This window comes from Vombatus ursinus, unplaced genomic scaffold (assembly GCF_900497805.2).
Source record: "Vombatus ursinus unplaced genomic scaffold, bare-nosed wombat genome assembly UNPS02014820.1, whole genome shotgun sequence".
Taxonomy (NCBI): Eukaryota; Metazoa; Chordata; class Mammalia; order Diprotodontia; family Vombatidae; genus Vombatus; species Vombatus ursinus.
Genome location: NW_020954598.1, coordinates 23,619,928 through 23,642,654, shown reverse-complemented (window position 1 = coordinate 23,642,654; position 22,727 = coordinate 23,619,928). Strand labels below are relative to the sequence as shown.

Below are 22,727 nucleotides of genomic sequence, written 5' to 3'. Positions count from 1 at the left end.
GCCTAGGAATGATAGCAGTAACAGGGACTTTGTGGGTTCCAGAATCAATCCCTGATTATCTGCCCATGGGAGACAGAGAAGGGAGGAGGTGAATCACCTTGAGGACTGTCTGTGGCAACTGTATAATATTCATATTCGTAACAATAATGACTCATTCTAGAGCACTGTGGTGTTTGCCAAGCACCAAGTGACCAAGTATTATCACCCTGACTCTGCCACTGATTAATTGGGTGACCTTGAACGTCAATGTACTTTTCTAGCATCAGCTACAAAATCAGGGTACCATCACCTGCACCTCCCAAACAGAGCTCATAAGGCTGCTGGAAAGAAAGCACTCTTAAGGATGCAAAGGTAGTGTCTGCTGAGCTTACAGGCATGCCCGTCACCATTTTTAGCTTAGCCACTACGTGGGGATAGTCAGTGCCCAAATAAAGCAAAGGATTTAGAGCTGGAAACGACCTCAGAGATCTGCTAGTCATTTTATAAAAGGGACAATGAAGGCCAGAGGGTTTAGTAATTTACCCAAGATCACGCATTAGCAAAGAGAAATGAGGTTCAGTGGTATGGCCCCTCTGTTGAGGTAGATAGATCTGAGAGAACCACAGATGCAGAGCTGAAAGGGACGTTGGGGCCCATCTAGTCTAAACCCTTCATTTTACCGGTGAAGAAACTGAGGAAGGAAGGGAAGGGCCACTTGCTCAAAGTCAAACAGGTAGGATTTGTACCAGGCTGAGAGGAGGCACAGTCCATCCCACTTCTTACCACATCTGATTTGGTAGTGAACTTGTACGTCTGCAAACTCTCCAGGGCCATCCATTTGACCGGTAGCCGGGCATGACGGTGCCTTCTGATGCTGTAGTACTCCTTATCTAGGATGTCTCGGGCTAGGCCAAAATCAGCCACCTTTACTGTAAATGTCTCATCCAGCCTGGGGAGATAGGTGACAGGGGCCTCTAGTGTTTTAGTATAGGGACTGGGGCTGGCCTCTCTCCCTCCCCCACTGTGGCTTGCTTAGGTCAGGTTCCCTGGAATGGAACCACAGAACCTGGGAGGTAACAGTTCAATTCCTTCATTTTGCAGTTTGAAGAACTGAGATTTAGAGAAGGGATGTGACTTGATCAAGGTCACACAGTGAATATGTGACAGAGCCAGGTCTGCTGACTTCAAGCCCAGGGTTCAATCCTCTATATCGGCAAAACTTCTTGGAGATTTAAAGGGACCTTTGAGACCCTGTCCAGTCCCACCTTACTCCCGGTTCTACATAAGGGAGCCAGAGAGGAGATTTTCCTAAGATCTCACGTCAAGTTATTGCTGGAATGGGGGCTGGTGTCCCTGGAATCCAGCCGCTTTCCCTTGGCACCGCATTAAGACTCCCTGGGTTCTCTCTGCCGTGGCTTGGTTGCCCCCTTCCCTCTCTCGGTAATTCCCCAACCTGGCTCCTCACATGCAATTCCGAGCTGCAAGATCCCTATGAACAAATTTCTTCTCAGCCAGGTAGGCCATGCCTCGGGCCACCTGCAACCCGAAGCCAATGAGATCCTTCACTGTGGGGTTCTGAAAAGACATCACAGCAGGCACTGGGTAGAAGGGTGTAGTATTAGGGCCAGGTTCTCCTAGGATGCTCAAAGAGACTTTGCCTTTGCCTTGCCTCCTAGAGATGACCTGGCCAGCAGAATGACTGTATGGGGAAGTTTAGGGAGAAACAGACCCTTGAAGGGCTGGGCATGGAGAGGTTGAGGGGGAGAAGACCCCAAAGGCCTATAGCATAGGTTGGAGACCTTGGGCAAGTTGGGGAAACTGTAGGTTAGAGTTGAGGTCCTATATCAGGTCAGAAAGGAGCCCTAGGGCAGAACTGTAGGTTTTTCCCTAGGGCCTTGGAAAAAGAGAACCTGGGCTCTGGCCAGGGAGCCACGGCCCTCTAGGCCTCAGGAGGATGGAGGCTGAGGCCTATAACCTCAGGGGTCACAGCATCTAGGACTGACTAGGAGGAACTGCAACAATCATTTTAGAACGAAGGCTGGTGATGGTCTGGAGGTCACTTACCCTTTTGGGGGAACGAATGAAGTGTCGCAGGTCCCCATGCTTCATGTAGGGCAGCACCACTCGGGGAAGCCCCTCGGGGGGCAGCAGGATGCCAATGAGGGACAGGACATGCTGGTGACAGAAGCTACGCATAAGCAGGCCCTCCCTCAGGAACTCTTCCACCTCCTCCATCTCTGTGATGCCTGCAGAACACTCAAAGCTCTCAGTCCAGTTGAGGCCCTGGTCAGGGAGGCTCTCCACCAAGGGAGGTCAGAGAGGACCAGGCCCCCCACAAAACAAGCATTCACTGAAACGTCTGCTCTGCTCTATTCCGTCGAAGACATAAAGGACTGGAGTGTCACAGACCATGGAGATGGGGTATCATGCCCATTTTACAGAGGGGGAAACTAAGGCCCCGAGAGGGGTAGAGACCTTCCTAAGGTGACCCAGGCAGTGTGACTCCAAATCCAGGGCTTCTTCCCCTGCACAGCAAGAGGAGAAGACACGATCTCTTCCTCCTCCCCTAATAATCTTCCCCTCGCCTTGCATTCCTCTCTCCACTGGGTACCAAGTAAAGACCTGACTGCAAAGTCCAAGGGATTCCAGACAGGGATGACCCAAGCACCATCCAATTGGACACACACACACACACACACACACACACCCTGAGCATACTCACGATTCAGTGATTTGATGGCACAATGGATCCGATTCTGGGAAGAGTCCACATATTCCCCATGGTAGACGATTCCAAAGTGGCCTGGGCATGGAGAAGAGAAGGGATCCTAGTGAGGCTGGGATAGACAAAGGGCAGGAGAAAAGCTTCTCAAGGTACCAGAATGGACTTTGCTTTAGTCCCTTCCCATTCCCCTGGGCCCTGAAGCCCAACCCTATCCCCCTGCCCTAAGTTCTCATGCCACCCCCTCAAAGAGTCCAACATTTCCATTCCCCCAACCTTGAGCCCTTGGCCCGTCCTCCACTCACAAGATGGCCTTCCCAGCTGTTGACTTAGTCACCATCCCATCCCATTTTATTTCCCTGGCTCAAACCCCTACCCCTACCCTGACCAGACCACAAGGCATCCTTGCCAGCCCACACCTTTGCCAATGATTTGGTCATCATGTGTAAGGATCCGCTCAGGAGGGATGAGGACATCCTTCACCTCAGCCAGGAGCTCTGAACTCAGTTCCCCCACACAAATGGACTTCATCCTAAGGAGGGGAATCCCAGAAGCACTGCTGTTGCCTGTGGATGAAGTAACCTGAATATGGCCAGGTTCTACTGTGGGACTGAGGGCTGCAGAGAAGTGAAGAGGAAGGGAAATGATGAGGGGCTGAGGGAGCAGGCCCCCTGCCAACCCACTCCTTGTTATTACTTCCTTACCAATGCCATTCCTGTAATCAGAGCCTGATCGGAGCAGGGGCAGGGAGATAGCTCGATGATTCCTGTCCAGAGACCCTGGTGGGTCTATGTGAAGAGAGATTTCTGTGAGAGCAACAACCCCTCTCAGAGCTATACTAACCACAGGGCACCGCTACCCCTAACCAATGGTGCAGGGCTTTCCACCCCAGAGGGCTCACTGGGAGGCAAAAGACTTAGATTTTAGTCCTGGCTAGATTACAAACTCCATGTACAACCTTAATTAAGTCATGTCTCTCTGGGCATCAGTCTACCCATCTGTAAAAAAAGAGATAACTCACCTTCTCTGCCAGTGAGGGAAAGGGGCAGTCTTTTAAAGATGAACTGAGGGTTGCATTGATTAAGGCATTTCCCCCCAACATATAAGCACAAAATGATAATGAGGACTGTTCTTTTTTTTCCTCTTTCTCTAAGAAGGGAAAAGGAAGGAACTACTTAGTTGTCAATCAGAAACATGTAAGCCAAATCCCAAGAACTCATTAGCAATCAGGAGACAGGGTGACAGTGGTGAAGAAAGTAGGAGATTTGGAGCCAAGGGACTGGGGTTCAAACCCCAGCTCTGCTAATTAGCACCTCTACCTCTTTGGGCCTCGGTTTCTTCTTCTGTAAGAGAGAGTTGAACTTAGACGAGCTCTTATGTCCCTTCCATATTTAGATCTCTTTATTGGCTAAGAGGGAGCCCTAGACAACTGCAGGTTGGGATGCATCATCTTCAAAGGGCCCCAGACATTCTCTGGGGAGATTTTATAGACCAGCAAACTACCTGTCTACTTTTTATGGGGTGGTTCTTTACTACTCTGCTATTTTGTGTTTTCCTGGGAAACTAAAAAGATTTTATAGCAGGAATCTAATCCCTTGCCAGTACACCCAGGCCTTATATTATTGTTTGTTCCTCTCCTGGCTCTTCTGAGCTGAGGCCACGGCTAGACGATAGGGCTCTCTCTCTTTGTCAGTTGGTCACTCAATCAAGTGACTCACTAGCCATTAGTCTCTCTACCTTTCCCATCCTCAGAGACTCCAAAGTACAGATCCCAGCAGTTGGCTCTCCCCTACACATCCAGGTGTATGGAATAAAGGTTCTGGCATCTTTCCTGGCGGCATTGCACACACGCATTAGAAAAGCCACACGCTGAGTCCACTGATGCCTCAGTGGCCATAGCAGATTCAGCAGGGTACAATTAAAATGCTCAGGTTGAGGAACCCCTGGGGGATGGATGCCATAACATAATGCTAGATTTCTTCATTTCTTCCAGGCTAAGCATATCTTTGAGCAACATAATCTCCGAATCTCAGTGTTGGTGGAAATACATCTGGGCAGAGAAGGCATACACTGAGATAGACTTCCCCCATCCCACCTTGGCCACTATGGAAATCATAGTGGCTGCTGGTTGGGCAGCTATGTCTGCATCCACCAGAGGGATCAGCCTGTCACTCCTAGGACACAGCTACCATTGAAATGAACTGTGCTGAATGTTATTTTGGGCCCCTTCCAGAGATGAGAAACCAATCCTGGCTTCACAAGCCTATGCTTGCTTATATTCCCCAGGTAAGCAGCTCACATCCCTAGCCATACTTTCCTTTGAATGCTCCTATATTTCTGCTTGCTTTTGGAGCCCACAGAACCATTTTGTGCCAGATTCAGAGATCCTCTTGGCTTGGGGTACCCAAAATAACCCTGGGGGGACTTTCATAACCATGGACTAGTAGGCCTGAATAGGGCTAATTGCCTTCTCACATAGTATCACAGATCTTAGCTAGAAGGGGTCTCTGAGGTCAACTGGCCCAACTCCTTCATTTTACAGTTGAGGAAATTGAGGCCAAGGTAGGTGAAGTGATTTGCCCAATGTCACACATCTTATGTAGGATTGCTTATCTTTTGACACATAACCTCATGGTAGAATTCCAACAGCCACCACTTCTACAGCAGGCGTATACCTTCACAGGTGCTAGCTCTGAGTCCTGGCAGTCACCATTACTCAAAAACCCATTTTGTTTTAGCTAGGTTTACCGGCAGTCATTCATTTCATATGGAGTAAGAAGGCCTGGCCCAAAGCTATAAACTTTGCTTCCACCAACTGTACACTCTCTAGAGGAAGTCTCTGGTTCTTTGCCTTGCTTCCATCTGTTAGGGGCCCTGTTTCCTCTTATCACAGATCAACATCAGCCCCCACCATCCAGATAATTGTCATTTCTGATACATGAGGATTCATGGGAGGGGGCATCTACATTCACATTGGTTCTTCCTGTCAAATAATGCACACCAAACTCAGAAATGGCTGGGGTCACAGCTGGTTGGTGGCATCCAAATGAGCACTTGTCAGAATATAGGTCAACAAGTTGTTTTCTGTTCTTATCTGAAATTAGCTCTGTACACATAGTCCCAAAACATTTTAGAGACAGCCCTCTTCAAGGTCAATCACACCAATTTGTGGATGGGAAAACAGCTCTCCCTGTCCATGAGCCCTCTATTGGCAAATGCAATTGGTTTCCAGTAGTCATTGATCTTCTGGTACAAAACTGCCTCCCAGGTTATCTAGGCAGGAATTAGTGTGTGACATAAGAGTCCTGTAGGGTGCATAATGCAAGTTACCAAATCCATGTCACTTTTCTCATCCCAGCAATTTCCAAAATATGCCAGGCAGTGTGTGCTGGATCCTCTCCCCTTCGTTCTCCCCTTCTGGTTATTTGGCAATGATCAAATTTTCTATACCACCAGCTTAGGGAGGGATATGGACTATGAGGCCTTAGAATGACACCATTCTTGAATGGTTCCTGAGTGTCCTTCATCTCTGAGAAAGAGATTTTCTAGAATTGCTCTCAAAAAGGAGAGTTAAGGAGGTGGATGGTGAACAGGGTCCCCTGTGCACATGCTACATCTCATTCATACAATGAAAACACTCTAGCCTTCATGCTGGGTTTCTTCCTCAGATAATCCTTCTACTCTCCCGACATTGGAAAGTCTCTGAAATTGAACTTCTCCAGACCTGCCGCCAAAGGTGTTGGGCTCAGGACACACTCTAGGGGCACCAACTTGTTCCAGTCCTTGGAGTTTTTTGTCAGAAGTATCTTGTATCATCCTAAAAGGTTCTACACTGGAAGCATAAATGATGGAGATTTCCAGATATTGTACCCTAGCTATCTAACTGTCGTTTTCCACTAGGACGGGTGTTCATTCACATATCCAGTGTTAATCTCTCCTCATGCGTACGCCCCAGGATTGCCCTGGGAACAGTGGGGAGGGGCTTACCTGCTACGTCTCATGTATCAAAGTTCTCTATGCATATGTCTTTCTTGTCCCCTATCTAAACTGTAAACTCCATGAGGAAATAAACCATATCTTACCTAAATGTATATCTCCTCCAACTAGTCAATCAGCAAGTATTTATTAAACACTTATTATATGCTAGGCATTGTGCTAAGTACTGGGGATTCAAAGAAAAAGCAAAAAGCAGTCCCTGTCCTCAATGAGCTTACCTTCTAATGGGAGAGACAATATGTATATAAAGAGTCACATACAAGACATATACAAAGTAGGTGGAAGGTAGTCTAAGAGGGGCAGACACTAGCAGTTGGAGATAGGGAAGGGTGGGAAAAGGCTACCTGCATAAGGGGGCATTTGGGCTGAATCTTGAAGGAAGCCAGGGATTCTAAGGGTTGAAGGTGAGGAGGGAGAACATTCCAGGCATGAGGCTCAGGCAATGCAAAGGTGTAGAGATAAGAGGGTCATGAAAGGAAAAGCAAGTAAGTCAGTATGGGTGCATCTTTGCATGAGTTAGTAGAGGTGTAAGAAAACTGGAAAGGAAAGAAGGGGCCAGGCAGTAAAGATCTCTAAATGCCAAACAAAGGAGCTTATTATGTTTTATGCTAGTGGTAATAGGGAGCCATTGGAATTTATTGAGTGGCAGGGTGGGGGACTAGGGGGGTGGGGGGAGGGTGACATAGTCAGACCTGCATTTTAAGAAAATCACTTTGGCAGCTGTGTGGAGGATGGATTCGAGTGGGGAGAAATTCATTCTGCACTCAGTAGATACTTAATAAGTTTTTGATTGATTGATAATAGACATGCAAGTTTTCTGAGTCATCATGCAAAGCATAATGGGTGCTATCATGAATTATAATTTTCCATTGTTAGATTCTGGTCCCAAGGGCATAGACTTAGAATAACAGGACTCCAGAGCTGGCTGAGATCTTAGAACGCAGAACACAGATTGTCAAACCTGGGAGGGACCTTAGAATTCAGAACATAAAATGTCAGACATGAGAGAGGCCTTAGAACCCAGAACATAGCATGTCGGATCTGGGAGGGGACTTAACAACGTGGAACAAAATAAAATGTTGAAGCTGAGAGAGAATTTGGAGATCATACAGTTCAACTTTCTCATTTTAGAGATGAGGCAACAAAGTCCCAGATAGGGGAGGTGACTTGTCCAAATTTACTTGGAGTCAGTGGCAGAGACAAGACTAAAATGCAGCTTTTCTGACTCCCAAATCTGGGGCTTTCATGAACATTTAGGTCTAGGTTGGGGGGAGAGGGAGATGGGGAGTGTAACATGGTGAGACTAGAGATCTGTTCCTTCAGACTCAATCTAAGAGCTGAAAGGGACCTCACCTCCGAGTGCGACCTGAACCCAAGCAGGAATCTCTTTAATAATGTGCCCAACAAATGCTTTGGAGACCTCCACTCACCACCTCCTGAGACAGCTTATTCTTCTTTGGGAGGGAACAGGCATTATTAAGTGCCTACTACGTGCCAGGCACTGTACTAAGCATTTTTTACAAATATGATCTCGTTTGATCCTCACAACAACCTTGCAAGGTAGGTGCTATTATTATCCCCATTTTACAGATGAGGAAGCTGAGGCAAACAGAGGTTAAGTGACTTGCCCAGAGTCACAGTAAATATCTGAGGCCACATTTGAACTCGGGGCTTCCTGACTCCAGGACCAGCACTCTATCTACTGCTCCACCACCTAGCTGCCTCTAACTATTGGGATGTTTTTACTCACAGAGGCAAAATCTACCTTTTTCATTTCTATCCTTTTGTCTAAATTCTGTCCTTTGCCACCCATGTCAAGGCCACAAAAGTATAGGGGCCAGACAGATCATTCCATCAGGGCCCATGAGCACCAATAGGGATGATGCCACCCAAGACCTGTTCAGTCCCCCAGATTGGTGGGGGACGGGGGGGGGGCAGTGAATAGAGGTAAGGGTGAGGCAAAGATGAGGTAGACAGAAAGACTCACCCTGCCTCTTAATCTTCTTTCTCCACAACCTGAAAAGCAGCAAGGATAGGAAGCAGACCACCAGCGCGATGACGATGATTAAGAACACAACGATGAAGACTTGTGGGGACTGGGAGTGTTGCATCACGTCCCCGATGTGCCAACATTGCCCATTAATGCAGATCTAGGAACCAACCAGACCCAGCTCAGACCGCCTGGGCTGTGAACCGAGCCTGGCTAAGCCCCCACAACACTTCCCACTCCCCAGTGCTCTCCCCCTCACAAAGGCCCTACTTTAGGCCATCTTTATCATCCAACCATCACTAGCCCACTGGTAACTTGTACTCTAGCCCTGGTTTCCCTGGATCTGTTACGTGAGATTTCAATTTATGTTACTGTAGTGGGGGGGGGCAGGAATTTAAGCCTTCATGCTACTTCCCCAGTGTACCTTCCCCATGTCCTGATGATGCTGCCCAAGACTTGCTGTGATCCCACTGTTGGGGCTACAGAGCAAAATCATTCCCTCCCAGGTTGTAGAGGATCTGAGATGGTAGAGGTGAGTCCAGGGTTTAGGAGCCCAGTATTCAAGAGCTTAGGCCTCAATTGTTCTCTCCACGCTCCTAGAAAATAGCTCTCCAGTTCTATCCTTGGACTGGGAATCCGAGGTTCAGAGAGACAAAGAGTGGCTGAGACCCCAGAGTCCCAATCCTTCAGCCCAGGTGCCCAGAAAGCTCCTTACCTTCAGGGGAACTCCATGACGGGGGATGTGCAGGGCAGGAGGAATAGAGCAGATCACAGGGATATTCTTCAGGTTGGCCTGACAGCTCTGGCCACCCACGGTCATGTTCACATCCATGCAGGAGGCCACAGCGCTCAGTCCAAAAAACTGCAGGGAATGCCATCCCGTTGTGAATACGAGAATATATGTTTTCTACTCTACTTCTCCTCCAACCAGGCCCCTTTTCTCCACAACCATTTGACTTTACCCAAAGCCACCTCTGGTTCCTTCTTCCTTTTCTGCCAATGGCTTCCCATTCCCAGTAGGCCAGGGCTCTCCCTGAGAGCCTCCCAGATTGACTTTTTTTTTTTTGACTAGGTAAAAGAGGCCATTCTTTGCCTCATTTTTTTTACCTAGCCTTAATCACTGAATGGGTGTTGCCCTGGGAAAGAGCTTAGATTCAAAAGGCCAAGGCCTCCCACTGTACCAGGGGCCTTCTCCAGTCATCCTGATTTATATCATGGCTCCGGAGGAGAGGGTGAGGCTGGTGACTTTGCACAGCCTTGCCTCACTTAAATCCAATTCACTTGCAAGTCATGACATCTCCTTCCTGATGTCATAGTCCTCTTAGAGAAAGAAGCACAAACAACAGCAACAATAACAAAGACTCAAGGGTCCAGGAGCTCAAGTCTCATCTGTTTCAATTCCCTAGCCCCCATACAAACCTTTACTTCCACAGTGCCCTGCTCAATCTTCAGGGGACCCGGCCGAGAATGGAGTTGGGGCTTGGAGTAGAATGGGAAGTTGGGGTTGAAGTAGAGGATGGAGCCATCCCCATGGATGCTCAGATTGCCCTGTACCTGCCCCAGGCCTGGCAGATTAGTGTAATCAGGAGCCAGGCACACACGTTCAGTGGAGAGAGTCGTACTGTTGCATTCCTGAGGACCAAGGATAGAGAGGCTCACGGGCTGGTCAAAAACCTAGCTCTTGACCCAATATATGAGGGAGGTCTTGGCCCCTGGAGAGGTAGGGGGACACCCACCCTCCACTTGACCACCTTTGGGGAATAGCCTTGGCAACACTTCTCGTTACCTAGGAGGGGGCTTGAAGGCCAACATGGTTCACACATGTTAAAGTGGAAAGGAAGGAAAGGAAAAGATCTCAGAGGAAAGTACTAAGGGCCTGCTCACCAGGTTTTCCATTTCTGTGTGCCCATCTGTGAAGGTGGTAGTCATTCGCCAAATGGCATCCAGATTCTGGCCCCGGATAGTAATACGGGAGCCTCTAGGGACGGCCAGAAAAGGAGACTTTATTTTCTACCCTCCCACTTCCCATATGAATACTCTGAAAACCAGTAGCCCCCAGAAAGGAGAGGTGGAACCAATTGTACCCATGAATACCCAAGTCAGGGGGAGAACTAGGGCCTACCCAAAGGATTGTGGGGCCCTGGGAAGACATGCCCCATAGGGAAGCATGAGCCTAGACTCAGGAGTCATTGATCAGCTCCCAGTATCCTTTCAGGGACTGGGTGCCCAGATTCTCATTTAAGGGAGGAGTAGGGAGAGAAGAGGTAGAGCAGATAAAGTGAAAAACAGGGACTCACGGATAGCTGCAATTAGGGGAGATGCTGAAGATTTGGGGATTATTCCGATACTGGAAGAGCCAAGGGGTAGGGATCTGAGCATCCCCAATGTACAAGCTGATGGAGACATTGGCCTGGGCCCCTCCTGGCGGCGTGCTACACTCAAGCTTCTGGTCATCCATTCTGGGAGGAGATGAGAGGAAGGAAAAGATTCAAGAGCTGGGAGAGGGGGGGTTTCAGTTGGGTTGCCTATCCTGACCCAGCTCCTTCTTCCCTCCTCCTTCTCTCTGAGAACCTTTTCCTGCTCCGGGTTGGATCCCTCTTAAAGTCTCTACTCAGCCATCATCACCACCTCCTCTGCATCTTGTCTGACTCTCCCACTTGCTTAACAGGGTTAAAGAACCACAGCACTCCTGAGCTACAAAGGGCCTGAGTGAATCTAGTCCAACACACAACTGAACAGGAGCCTCTACAACATTCCCAACAAGTGGTCATCCAGCTTATGCTCGAAAACTAACAGGGAGGGAAACTTACTACCTCAAGTGGACAGTTTTCATTGTTAGGAAGTTTTTCTTTACACTGAAACAAAATCTGCCTCCTTGTACCTACTGCTCCTAATTCTGCCCCCTGCAGCCAAGCAGAACTCTAAGCCTGTAGCTAGGTATTGCAGTTGCTAAAGTGCTGGGCCTGGAGTCAGAAGATCTGAGTTCAAATCCAGTTTCAAATATTTACTAACTGTGTGACTCTGGGCCAGTCATTTCAACTCTGTTTCCTCATCTGTAAAATGGGGATAGTGTTATCACCTACCTCCCAGGGTTGTTATGGAGATCAAATGAAATAACAATTGTAAAGCACTTAGCACAGTGCCTGGCACATAGTCGGCTCTATATAAATGTTGGTTATTAGTATTACTATACGATAGCCCTTCAAATGTTTGTCTACAGCAGTTACATTTTCCTCAAGTCATATATATAGGTAGATATAGATTATCTATCTATCTATATCTGTCTATCTATCTATCTATCATCTATCTACTTATATATACACATATATCAGAACTAGATAAATATAACCATAAAATAAATAAGAAAGAAGTTAAGAGGATGAATAGAATTTTAGAAAAGTTAGATATGATAGACCTCTGGAGAAAAATGAATGGGAATAGGAAGGAATATACCTTTTTCTCAGCTGTACATGGCACCATCACAAAAATTGGCCATGTATTAGGACATAAAAACCTCACAAACAAATGCAGAAAAGCAGAACTATTAAATGCACCCTTTTTGGACCATAATGCAGTAAAAACAACATTCAATAAAAGGCTGTGGAAGCATAGATTAAAATTTTATTGAAAGGGGCAGCTAGGTGGCATAGTGGATAGAAAACTGGCCCTGGAGTCAGGAGGATCTGAGTTCAAACAGACACATAACACTTACTAGCTGTGTGACTTGAGGCAAGTCACTTAACCCCAACTGTCTCACCAAAAAAAAAATTATTGGAAACTAATCTAATCCTAAAGGACATATAGATAGATAGATAGATAGATAGACAGACAGACAGACAGACAGACAGACAGACGGATAGATACTAAGTGGTGTAATGGATAGAGCATTGCACTTGAAATTAGGAAGGCTTGAGTTCGAATACTGCTTCAGACTCTCACTAGCCATGTGGCCCTGGGCAAGTGACTTTTAATAATTCTCAGCCTGTTTCCTCATCTTTAAAGCATGGATAATAATAATAGCATAAACTTCCGAGTGTTGTTGTAAGGATCAAATGAGAAGCAAAGCGTTTTGCAAACTTTAAAATGCTATGTAAACACTGTTGTTTGTCCTTCATTTTTGAAAAGGACCAATGAAGTCATAGATGATGCCTTGACTTGTGCTTAAATTGGATTGAAGTGAGGCAGAGATGCACAAACTTGTTAGCTTCACTCACTCTCCTTGAGTCATAAAAAGTCCAGTGTCAGGACAAAATCAAGACAACTGGTGATGGTCCTAGATGCAGTGAATGACCTTGGTGTCTTTGATGCCTGACCAAGCTCTAAGCTCTCAAAGTGCCTGCTTCAGCCACCTTCAGGGTCATTAGAACAAATTGTTCTCATCTGCCCATTCTACTGGGAGAAGTCTTCACATGCTTGGGGTAGAAATCTCCCTAATTCACTGATGGGTTTGAGGTCTGTTAGTTACCCTCAACCTGCTTTAACCCATCTGCCCAGATGGTTTTACCAGGGTGTGGCCACTGAACGTGCTACAAATTCTTGAAGCCACAGGTAAGAGTTGGGTGAGATGTGAACACTAAAGTTGGATGAACAACCCTGGAAAGATCTCAGCAAGCCCTCACACCAGCGGTGCTATTCCTCCTGAACTCTCCATATACCCCAATATAAATGCTAGCTCCTAATCCAAGCTAAACATCTCAAGTTCCCTCAACAGATCCTTCAATGGCATTGACTCTCATTATTCCAGATAGGCTCTGTAGCATCTAGAACTGAACACGATACTTCAGATGTGATCTGACCAGGGCAGAGGACAACAGAGTTATCAGCTTCCTTGTTCAGGGTGGTACTGGGCCTCTCTCAATGGAACTGAATCACTTCTTCCTTGTTATGGTCACTAGGGCTCTCAATATAGATGACAACATAGCTGTCAACCACAAGAGCTTGATCTTCCACTCTTAATTCATGTTATTGCATCTCAACTGGGCCCTCACTGCAGCAAGGCAATCCTTTTACTTCTCCCTAACCAATTCTCTGTCTCACTCTCCACAGTGGCTGTAACAAAACTTCTCTTCTCAAGTCCTACTACCCACTTCTTACCACTCTCTTAGCAGAAGACCTGATTTCACTTTACTGAGAAAATAAGAGGCCATTCACCAAGAGGCTGTTCTCCCATCCCTGACTCATCTTCTCTACATCTCAAAAGCTTTTGATGTCATCTCCTATTGTCTTCTCCAGTATTTTAGTCTCTGATGAAGGAGCAATGCTCAGGGTCAAGATCAATCCCTTCTCTTCCCGTGGCTTAAGGCCACACATGGCCCTCTAGGTCCTCAAGTGTGGCCCTCTGACTGAATCCAAACTTCATAGAACAAATCCCCTTAATAAAAGGATTTGTTCTGTGAAACTTGGACTCAGTCAAAAGGCCGAACCCAAGGACCTAGAAGGCCACAAGTGGCCTCAAGGCCACAGGTTCCCCACCCCTGTCTTAGACTGTTGATCCCACTCCCTTCCATCTCCTCATACAGATTGAAATACAATCATTCCCCCACCTCCAATCTTCAATCTTTCCCTTTATACAAGCTCATCCCTTGCTACTTACAAGCTCTCCCATAGCTTCCCTTGACCCTGCCATCCCCTTAAACTATCATTTTTTATCTCTTCTCCATTTCATAGCCTAATTCCTAGAAAGAGTTAACAACACTCATTGCCTCTACTTTCTCTCTTCTCACTCACTTATCAACCTTTTGCTATCTAGCTTCTGACTACATCACCCAACTGAAGCTGCCCACCCCAAAGTTGCCATTGATCTCTTAGTTGCCAAATCTGGTAGTCTTTTGTCATTCTTCCCAACCACTCTGCAGTATTTGGTACAGAGGACCACCATCTATCTTCTATTTCCTCTCAAGGTTTCCTAAGGTCTCCTGGTTCTCTTCCTACCTGTCTAACTGTTTCTTCTCATCCTCCTTTGCTGGTCCATTGTTTGTATGCCTCTTCCTAACTGTGGCAGATATCCTGAGGCTTTGTCCTAGGCCCTCTTCTCTTCCTTTTCTACATTTTCTCTTGGTGCCATAGCAATGTAGATGATTCCCGGGTCTATATATCCAGCCCTAGTCTTTGTCTTGAGTTCCAGTCTTGCAGCCACTACTTATTCAACACTTTAAACTAGATGTCCTATAGACACTTCCAACTCAATATTTCTAAGACAGAACTCATCGTCTTCTCCCCGAAATTCACCCCTCTTCTGAACTTCCCTATTTCTGTCCAGGGTCCCACCACCTAGTCTCTCATGTTAGCATCACCCTCAGCTCTTCACTCTCCCTCATCCCACAGATTAAATCAAGTTTTCTCCTCCAAAACATCTCTCTCATCCAGCTAGCCACTGGAGAAGATAGAGCACTAGGCTTGGAATCAGGAAGCCCTGTGTTCAAATCTCACTTCAGATTTGACTGAGGTCAGAGCTGTGTGGACCCGGGCTAATCACTTAACCTCTGTTTGTCTCAATTTCCTCATCTGTAAAATGGTTATAATAATAGAACCTATCTCCCAGGGTTGTTGCGAGAATTGGATGAGATCATAATTGTAAAGTACTAGCATAGTGCCTTGTACATAGTAAGTACTATACAAATGTTAGCCATTATTATCATGATTCCTTTTTTTTTTCCCACAGCCACAACCTCAGTCCAGACCTTTACTGCCTCTGAATTGGTCTCCTTGCCTCCAGGCTCTTAACTCTCCAATCCAGACAACTTCCAAAGTGATATTGCTAAAACATAGGCCTGACCATGTCACTTCCTTGTCCAAGAAGCTCCCATGACTCCCTAGTACCTCTAGAATCAAATGCAAGCTGCTCTGTAGGGCATTTGAAGCCTTCCACAACCTGGCTCCAAACTATCTTTCCAGCCTTATTATACATTACTTCCCTTCACACACTCTAGGCGCAGTCCAATTGGCTTTCTTGCTTTTCCTCAAACATACTATTTGATCTCCTGTTTCTCTGCCTTTTCACAGGCTGTCCCTCAGGCCTGGAATTTACTCTCTCCTACCCTCTGACTCTTAAATTCTATTCAAAGCTCAATGTAAAGGCCACTGGTTTTGTATATAAACTTGTAAATGCATGTGTATGTACACATTATCTTGCTCAGTCTTCAGATAGAATGCAAACTCCTTAGGGCAAATGAATGATTCATTTTTGCCTTTGTATCCCCAGTACTTAAGCACAATAACTGGCACACAGGAGGTGCTTAATAAATGCTCATTGATTGACTGCTTGCCCCAAAGAAAAAGAATATATTATAGCAACAGGTACCCTCCAACCATTCCCAGCCACCATCATTCAGTGCCAATGCAGTACTCACTTGTTAAGGCGGCACTCAGTTCCGTTAATCAACACCCGATGACTGGACCCCACATTTAGGTTTTGCCCTCTGATGGTGAGCTCAGTGCCACCAGCCCAAGGGCCAAACAAGGGCAAAATGGATGTCACCACTGGCTCCTACTCAGGGACAAAGGAGAAAAGCCCTGAGAACACCCTGTCAGCAACTCAACACCCAATACTTAGGGTCCATCTCCCAGCCAACCCCTGTTACCTTCCCATTTTCACCCACAACAGTAACAAAACTGACTTACCACAAAAGAGAAGCCGCTCAGAACAGAAGACCCGTTCAGTAGAAACTGAAATTTGGAAGCTATCCCAGGGACGGTGAGGGTGACTTTGGCAGGACCAGGAGCCTGGGAACTCGAGGCCTCCAGCAAACACTCTAGCTGTTCCACGTAGTCCTTCTTGGAGCTTGGGAGGTCCAGGGGAAACATCAGGGCAGGTGAAACCTTCCCTCTCCCCAACTTCAAACTCACTCAACCTGCATCTTACCCACCCATGACACTCTCTAGCCAACAAGTCAACAAGCATTTATTATGTTCCTACTATGTTCTAGGCACTTTGCAGAAAAACTCAGACTAAAATTAAGAAAACTAAGAATATGAAGAAAGGCAAAAAATCCCTGCTTTCAAGGAATTCACAGTCTAATGGGAGATAGAGCATGTAAATAACCGTGTACAAACAAGACACATGCAAGATAAATTGCAGATAATCAACAGAGGAAAGCAACTAATGTTAAGGAGGATCAGGAAAGGCTTCTTGTAGAAGGTGAGATTATAAGTAGGATCTGAAAGAAGCTAGGAACCAGAAATGAGGAGGGAGAGCATTCCAGGCATGAGAGAAAGCTAGTAAAAATGCACAGAGTTGTGTGAGAAAGGATTAGGAGTAAGGCTTCCACAACAGAACAAGGAGATTCTGAGAAGGCCTTCCAAGACCTTACAGACAGTCCCTCAACCAATCAAAAAGTGTCCCAAACATTCTGCAAACAACTAGTTCCTTAAGAAAGAGCCCTGGAGGCTAAACTGGTTACAACTCATTAGGGTCAAGGATGGCGCAAAGGCTTTTCTCCACTTTGCTTGCTTAATAAGCTTATTGAATATTAACTGACACACCCTGAGGGAGGAGATAGCCACCATTTTTGAACTTTGGACTCATGAACTAATATGAGAAGGAGGAACATGGAGAAACATGAGATGAGTGGTTCAGGAAGAGTGTAACTCAGATGAGTTGGACCAATCCTAGTGTCTGAGGCCAGATTTGAACTCAGGAAGATGAGTCTTCCTGACTTTAGGCCCAGCACTCTATCTACGTCACCACCTAGCTGCTCAAGGATTTATCAAGTGCCTACGTGTGTCAGGCATTGGGCTAAGTGCTTTACACTTATTATCTCATTTGATAGGGCAGAGGGTTGGATATTCCAGGCATGAGCAAAAGTTAAAATATATTTGGAAAATGGTAAATACTTCAGGCAGATTGAGATAGGAGGTTACACAATGGGTAGAATTAGGAGACAAGGCTAAAAAGGTAGAGTGAATCTGGATTTTGGACAGCCTTGAATGCCAGGCTAAGAACTGAATCCATCTCCCACCTGTTAGAAAAATCTGAAACAAAAATCTACTACAGGAATGAGTAAAGGAAAAGCCTTTATTACGCTTCTCGCGAGAAGCAGGCACACTGTACTCTAGTAGCATGTGCGCACTGGTACAGAGGTAAAATCAACTTTTAAACAGTTAGTATGGTTAATAAGATTGCAAAAGGCAGGCTAAGGGTGAAGTAGATAGAGCACTAGCCCTGGAGTCAGGAGGACCTGAGCTCAAATCCAGCCTCAGACACATGATACTTACTAGCTGTGTGACTTTAGGCAAGTTACTTAACCCTGATTGCCTCACCAAAATAAATAAATAAATAGAAATAAAAAGGCAGGCTGAAGCCATATTATAGAGACCCACTGATCCAAGGTAAGGAGTCTGTATTACATCTTGCAGGCAATGTGGGGTTTGTCCTTCGTTCTCTAAGAGGACCATGACATCAGGGAGATGATGACAGGGAGCTATTAAAAAAGAGCCTACTGAGGTGCATAGTGACATGCTCAGACATGAGCATATGAAGATGATGATTTTGGAGAGAATACAGGCAGGCAGACCCCTTAGGGGGTTGTTACAGTAGTCCATGGGCCAGATAAGGAAAGCCTGAGCCAAGGCAGAGCTGGTGAAAGGAGGATGAATAGGAGAGATGTTATGGACGTGAGAAACAGGACTTGTCAGCTGATTGGATATGGATGGGGTCAGGGGAAGGGGCGGGAAGAGAGGAGTCCAAGATGGCTCTGAGCTTCAGAGCCTTGGACGATTGGATGGATGGGGGTGCCAGGAACAGAAACAGGAAAGCTGAGATGAGGTGTAGCTTTAAGTGGAAGGAAAAAACTACTAATTCAGCCTTATTTACCTCTGTTTCCCCCACAACACCCACAGCACATGGCCTTGAACGTAGCAGGTGCTCAATAAATGCTTGCTGAATTCTGAATTGTTATTACATATCATCCCTCACACTGGTGTAGCTTCCAGAGTACCCTCCCATCCCTCCTTGGGTCCTCATGAACAACTGAGAGAGAAGGAGGGGTGGGATTATTATTCCCATTTCGCAGATGGGGAAACTGAAGCCTAGAGAAGCTATGTGATGTACCCAAGTTCAAACAAGAGACTGTATTGGGACAAGAACCTGAGTCCCATGGCTCCCACCTGGTTGGTGTGCCAGGTAGGAGGGGGCAGAAGCAGAGAATAGGATGAGGTGCCTACAGGGATAAAGGAGACCAGGTCCCTAGCAGGCCAGGAGTGAAGGGTTACATAAACATACCTCAGGTGGGAGGTAGCCATGGGCAGCACCTTGCAGGAGCTCTGGCCCACAGTGACTTTCTGGGGAGCCTCTGAGTCCATATCCTGGAAATGGCTGTGGAAGTTAGTGCCACATATCGTCAGCTTCGTGCTGCCCCTTGTGGGTCCAGATTTGGGGTGGAACTGTAAGAGACAGATACCCAGCACGTGTCTGTATGTGTGTGTGTGTGTGTGTGTGTGTGTGTGTTGGGAGGAACAACTTCCCCTTCCCCCCAAGGTTTCCAGAGCCTAATGAAGTGGGGGGGGGAAAGTGTTCATCCTAAGGACTTGAAGACTTGCCGGGAAAACCAATTGGTCTCATTTCATCCCTCTCTGGCTGCCCCAGTCTGCAGTTTTCTCTTCCTCCTCCGCCTCATACAGCCCATAGAGCAGCAGGTTTTAACCTGGGGTTTGTGAACTTATTTTTATTAAAATTTTCATAAATATTTCAATATAATGGGTTTCCTTGGTAAGTTGTGAATTTTATTCTACACCTTTTAAAAGTCCATAGACTTTGGGGGCAGCTAGGTGGTGCAGTGGATAGAGCACCGGCACTGAAGTCAGGAGGACCTGAGTTCAAATCCAGCCTCAGACCAAACACTTGACACTTAATAGCTGTTTGACCCTGGCAAGTCATAGACTTCACTAGATACTGCCCATGGGGTCCTCGACACACAAAAAGGTTAGGACCCCCACATTAGAGCCTCCCTTGTATGGATATCCTTTGGTTTCCTGTGCATAATAGGTCTCCCCAGCCAAACTGTGAGAGCCCTGTGGGCTGTTCCTCCACCCCTCCTCTAAAACTGAGTTCCCTAGGTGTATGGGAGAACTGGGGGCAGATTTTGGTCAGGGCTGAGTGACTTGATTTTAATATTTCTTCCTGAGTTGGTCCAGGAGAAAGAACAGCTGCTCTGGGCGTGGGGTTAGAGGGGCAGAGACAGGAACACATACCTCAGTAATATGGGGCGGGCAGGACACCTGCTGCCAAGTACCCGGACACTCCTCTTGCCGGGCACAGGCATCCCCACACCAACCACAGCCCATGAAGTGCTCAGCTTTCAGGCATTTTCTACAGGTCACAAAGTGTCGGCAGCCAGGGCCCTTTATTGGCACCTTGAAGACCTGTGGGCAGAAGTAGGAGCATTGGTCATAGTCAAGGAAGAGAGAGACAGAGATAGAAAGACAGAGACAGGAGGGGGGGAAAGGGGGAGAGAGGAGAGACAGAGAGAGACAGAGAGAGACAGAGAGAGACAGAGAGATCAAGAGGGAGAGAGAGGGAAAGAGAGATGGAGAGGGAGACAGAGAGAGGGAGAGACAGAGACAGAGAGAAGGAGAGACAGAGACAGAGAGAAGGAGAGACAGAGAGACAGACAGAGACAGAGAGAGGCAGACAGAGAGAGCACCTGTCCTTCACCCTTTGCAGGTAGACAGCTTTGGGCCAAGGCTGGGGACTCTAGCAAGGGAACCTGGAGGGCTCTGGTTTATCACCTCTCATAGCACGGACACCTTACTTATACTTCTCCTGTGTCCTTACTATGTACTATTGTATATTATTGTTATCTATTGTAATCTGTCTTATTCCTCTACTAAACTGAGTTCCATCAAAGCATGGCCCAGGTCTTACCTGTCTCCCTGCGTCCAGTCTCTCCTTTTCCCTGATTCTTCCTCCACAGGGTGCCCAAGTAATCTTCCTAAGGCTTATCTCGCATCATGTCACACCTTCCCTCAAAAACCTTCAGTAGCTCCCCCTTGTCCACCAAAAAGTATAAGCTTCTGATCCTGGCATTCAAGACCTTCCTTATTTCATTTAACTCACCTTCATGTACCCCAAGCAAACTGAATTCCTGTAATAAACTCCTCTCTTGATCCACACCCCACACCCCCCTTATATCTCCATTTCTTGAAGTTCTTCCTTTCCTTCTAGGCCCATCTCAGTTGCTGCCTACCTTCACAAAGCCATCCTGACTCCCTACCCCCTCCTCTGTCTTTCTCAGGTTGGCAGGGATCACTCCCTCCTCAAATTTCTCAGAGTACTTTTCTTTTCCGGGGCCTGACTAGATCTGATTCTCTTATTCCCCTTTACACGTTAGATTGCAAGCTGATTAGATTGCAAGTTCCTTGAAAGCAGGACCTGCATCTTGTCTACCTTTACATTTCTCATAAAGCACAGGGTCCTTCCTGTACTTGGAAGGTGTTTAATAAATGCTTCTGTACTTGGAAAGTGCTTAATAAATGCTTCTGTATTTGGAAGGTGCTTAATAAATGCTTCTGTACTTGGAAGACGCTTAATAAATGCTTCCTTAATTGAGATTAGGCCTTTTTCCTTAAGGAAGGAATAGCCAGGACCAGAGGGACACTCCCCCTCCCCTTTGGTGATGCCTTCCTGCATGGAATGAGGGAGATCCAGACTTTACTTTATTCCCAGAGCTGAAGAGCAAGTAGTCCCCAAGGCGGCTGACATCTCGATGCACAGGCTGGGAGAAACCCAAGGAAAAGTTGGACACGTACAGCAGGTAGTTGAGTGACCTGAACAGCTTCACCTGGGGTCAAAAATTAACACAAATAATGGACGTTACTAGAGCTCTTTATGACTTTCAAAACACTTTGTGATTATCACACCTAACATTTACATAGCCCTGAAAAGGTTGCCTGATACTTGGCACATAACATCTCATTTGATTCTTACAACAACACTGTGAAGTAGTCACTATTATTATCGCCATTTTACAGATGAGAAACATGAGACCCAGACAGGTTCAGTGACTTGCCCAAGGTCAGGGTCAGTCACACACACACACACACACACACACACACACACACACAGAGCGAGAATAATGTGATTTCTACCCAGCTCTCTTGCCTCCTAGCCTCGAGCTCTTTCCCCCATACCCTGTTTCTTTTTTGCCAGAAGAGAGACAGTGGCTTTGACTCCTGTGTCCCATTCCCCACCAGACACTATGTGCAGTCATGCCCTCTTCCTCACCTGTAGGATGCGCCCATCAGCGGTGCCCATGTGTGCCACAGTAGCATTGCCCTGATGGATAACATGGATGGCTGTAAGGAGAACACTGTCCAGGTGCCCATTGAGGAGGTCCACTCGGGGGTGGTTGGTGGGGATCATTGTGGGGTAGTTCCAGCAGCTGACATTGGAGCCCAGAGGTGTTTTAGGCTGCAGAGAGAATGGAGGGTTGCCAACAGAGAGGGTCGGCAGAATCAAGAATAAAAATGAAGACTCACATCTATAGTTCTTGGAGGTTTCTAAGCCACTTCAGTAGTTCCCTGTTGTCTACCAAATAAAGTATAAACTTCTGATCCTGGTGTTGGAGGCTCTCCACATTCTGTCAAGCCCTTTTTCATTTAAGTCACCTTGTATACCTCAGACAAACTGAAGACACTCTCTGTGTTCCCTTCTTATCCTACCTTCCTCTACCTCCGTGTTCAGTCAGCTTTATAAATATAGTTATCTTGATTTCAGAGATGTTGAAATTAAGTCCTAGAGAGTTTAAGCTGTCTGAAGTTACACAGCTACTCAGTATTAGAACCCATATTCAAACCTAGGTCTTTCCTGAGACCAAAGTTTATTCTAGATTGTCCCCCAATATTCTCTCACTTTCCAACTCTTATTTCACCCTTCCCCCTCACCAAAGACCCATTAGCCCAACAAAGCAGATTAGGGCCCTGAAAGAAATGCTCACTGCAAAAACCTCATCTTCCTCCTCTTCCTCTTCCTCTCAAAATCCATCCTGCCCCCCTCAACACACACACACACACACACACACACACACACACACACACACACACACA

The 22,727-nt window shown here is 46.6% G+C and overlaps 1 protein-coding gene across 9 annotated transcripts in view; it reads right to left on the bottom strand.

The window, feature by feature from the left end:
- Positions 1-22,727, bottom strand: part of MST1R (macrophage stimulating 1 receptor) — a 32,706-nt gene that overhangs the window by 2,190 nt on the left and 7,789 nt on the right. For 3 of the 9 annotated variants that reach the window (XM_027837082.1, XM_027837085.1, XM_027837083.1), the window contains exons 3-19: positions 21,907-22,092; positions 21,338-21,463; positions 19,875-20,045; positions 18,907-19,067; positions 16,308-16,467; positions 16,037-16,173; positions 10,985-11,146; positions 10,572-10,665; positions 10,107-10,319; positions 9,403-9,549; positions 8,685-8,847; positions 3,406-3,507; positions 3,121-3,318; positions 2,702-2,782; positions 2,044-2,225; positions 1,445-1,554; positions 763-928 (exon numbers count right to left, since the gene is read on the bottom strand). In XM_027837082.1, the coding sequence (XP_027692883.1) occupies positions 763-928; positions 1,445-1,554; positions 2,044-2,225; positions 2,702-2,782; positions 3,121-3,318; positions 3,406-3,507; positions 8,685-8,847; positions 9,403-9,549; positions 10,107-10,319; positions 10,572-10,665; positions 10,985-11,146; positions 16,037-16,173; positions 16,308-16,467; positions 18,907-19,067; positions 19,875-20,045; positions 21,338-21,463; positions 21,907-22,092 (2,559 nt within the window). Of the gene's footprint in view, positions 1-762; positions 929-1,444; positions 1,555-2,043; positions 2,226-2,701; positions 2,817-3,120; positions 3,319-3,405; positions 3,508-8,684; positions 8,848-9,402; positions 9,550-10,106; positions 10,320-10,571; positions 10,666-10,984; positions 11,147-16,036; positions 16,174-16,307; positions 16,468-18,906; positions 19,068-19,874; positions 20,046-21,337; positions 21,464-21,906; positions 22,093-22,727 lie in introns of those variants that run through there. The other 6 variants (XM_027837088.1, XM_027837086.1, XM_027837087.1 and 3 more) reach the window with 6 other exon arrangements.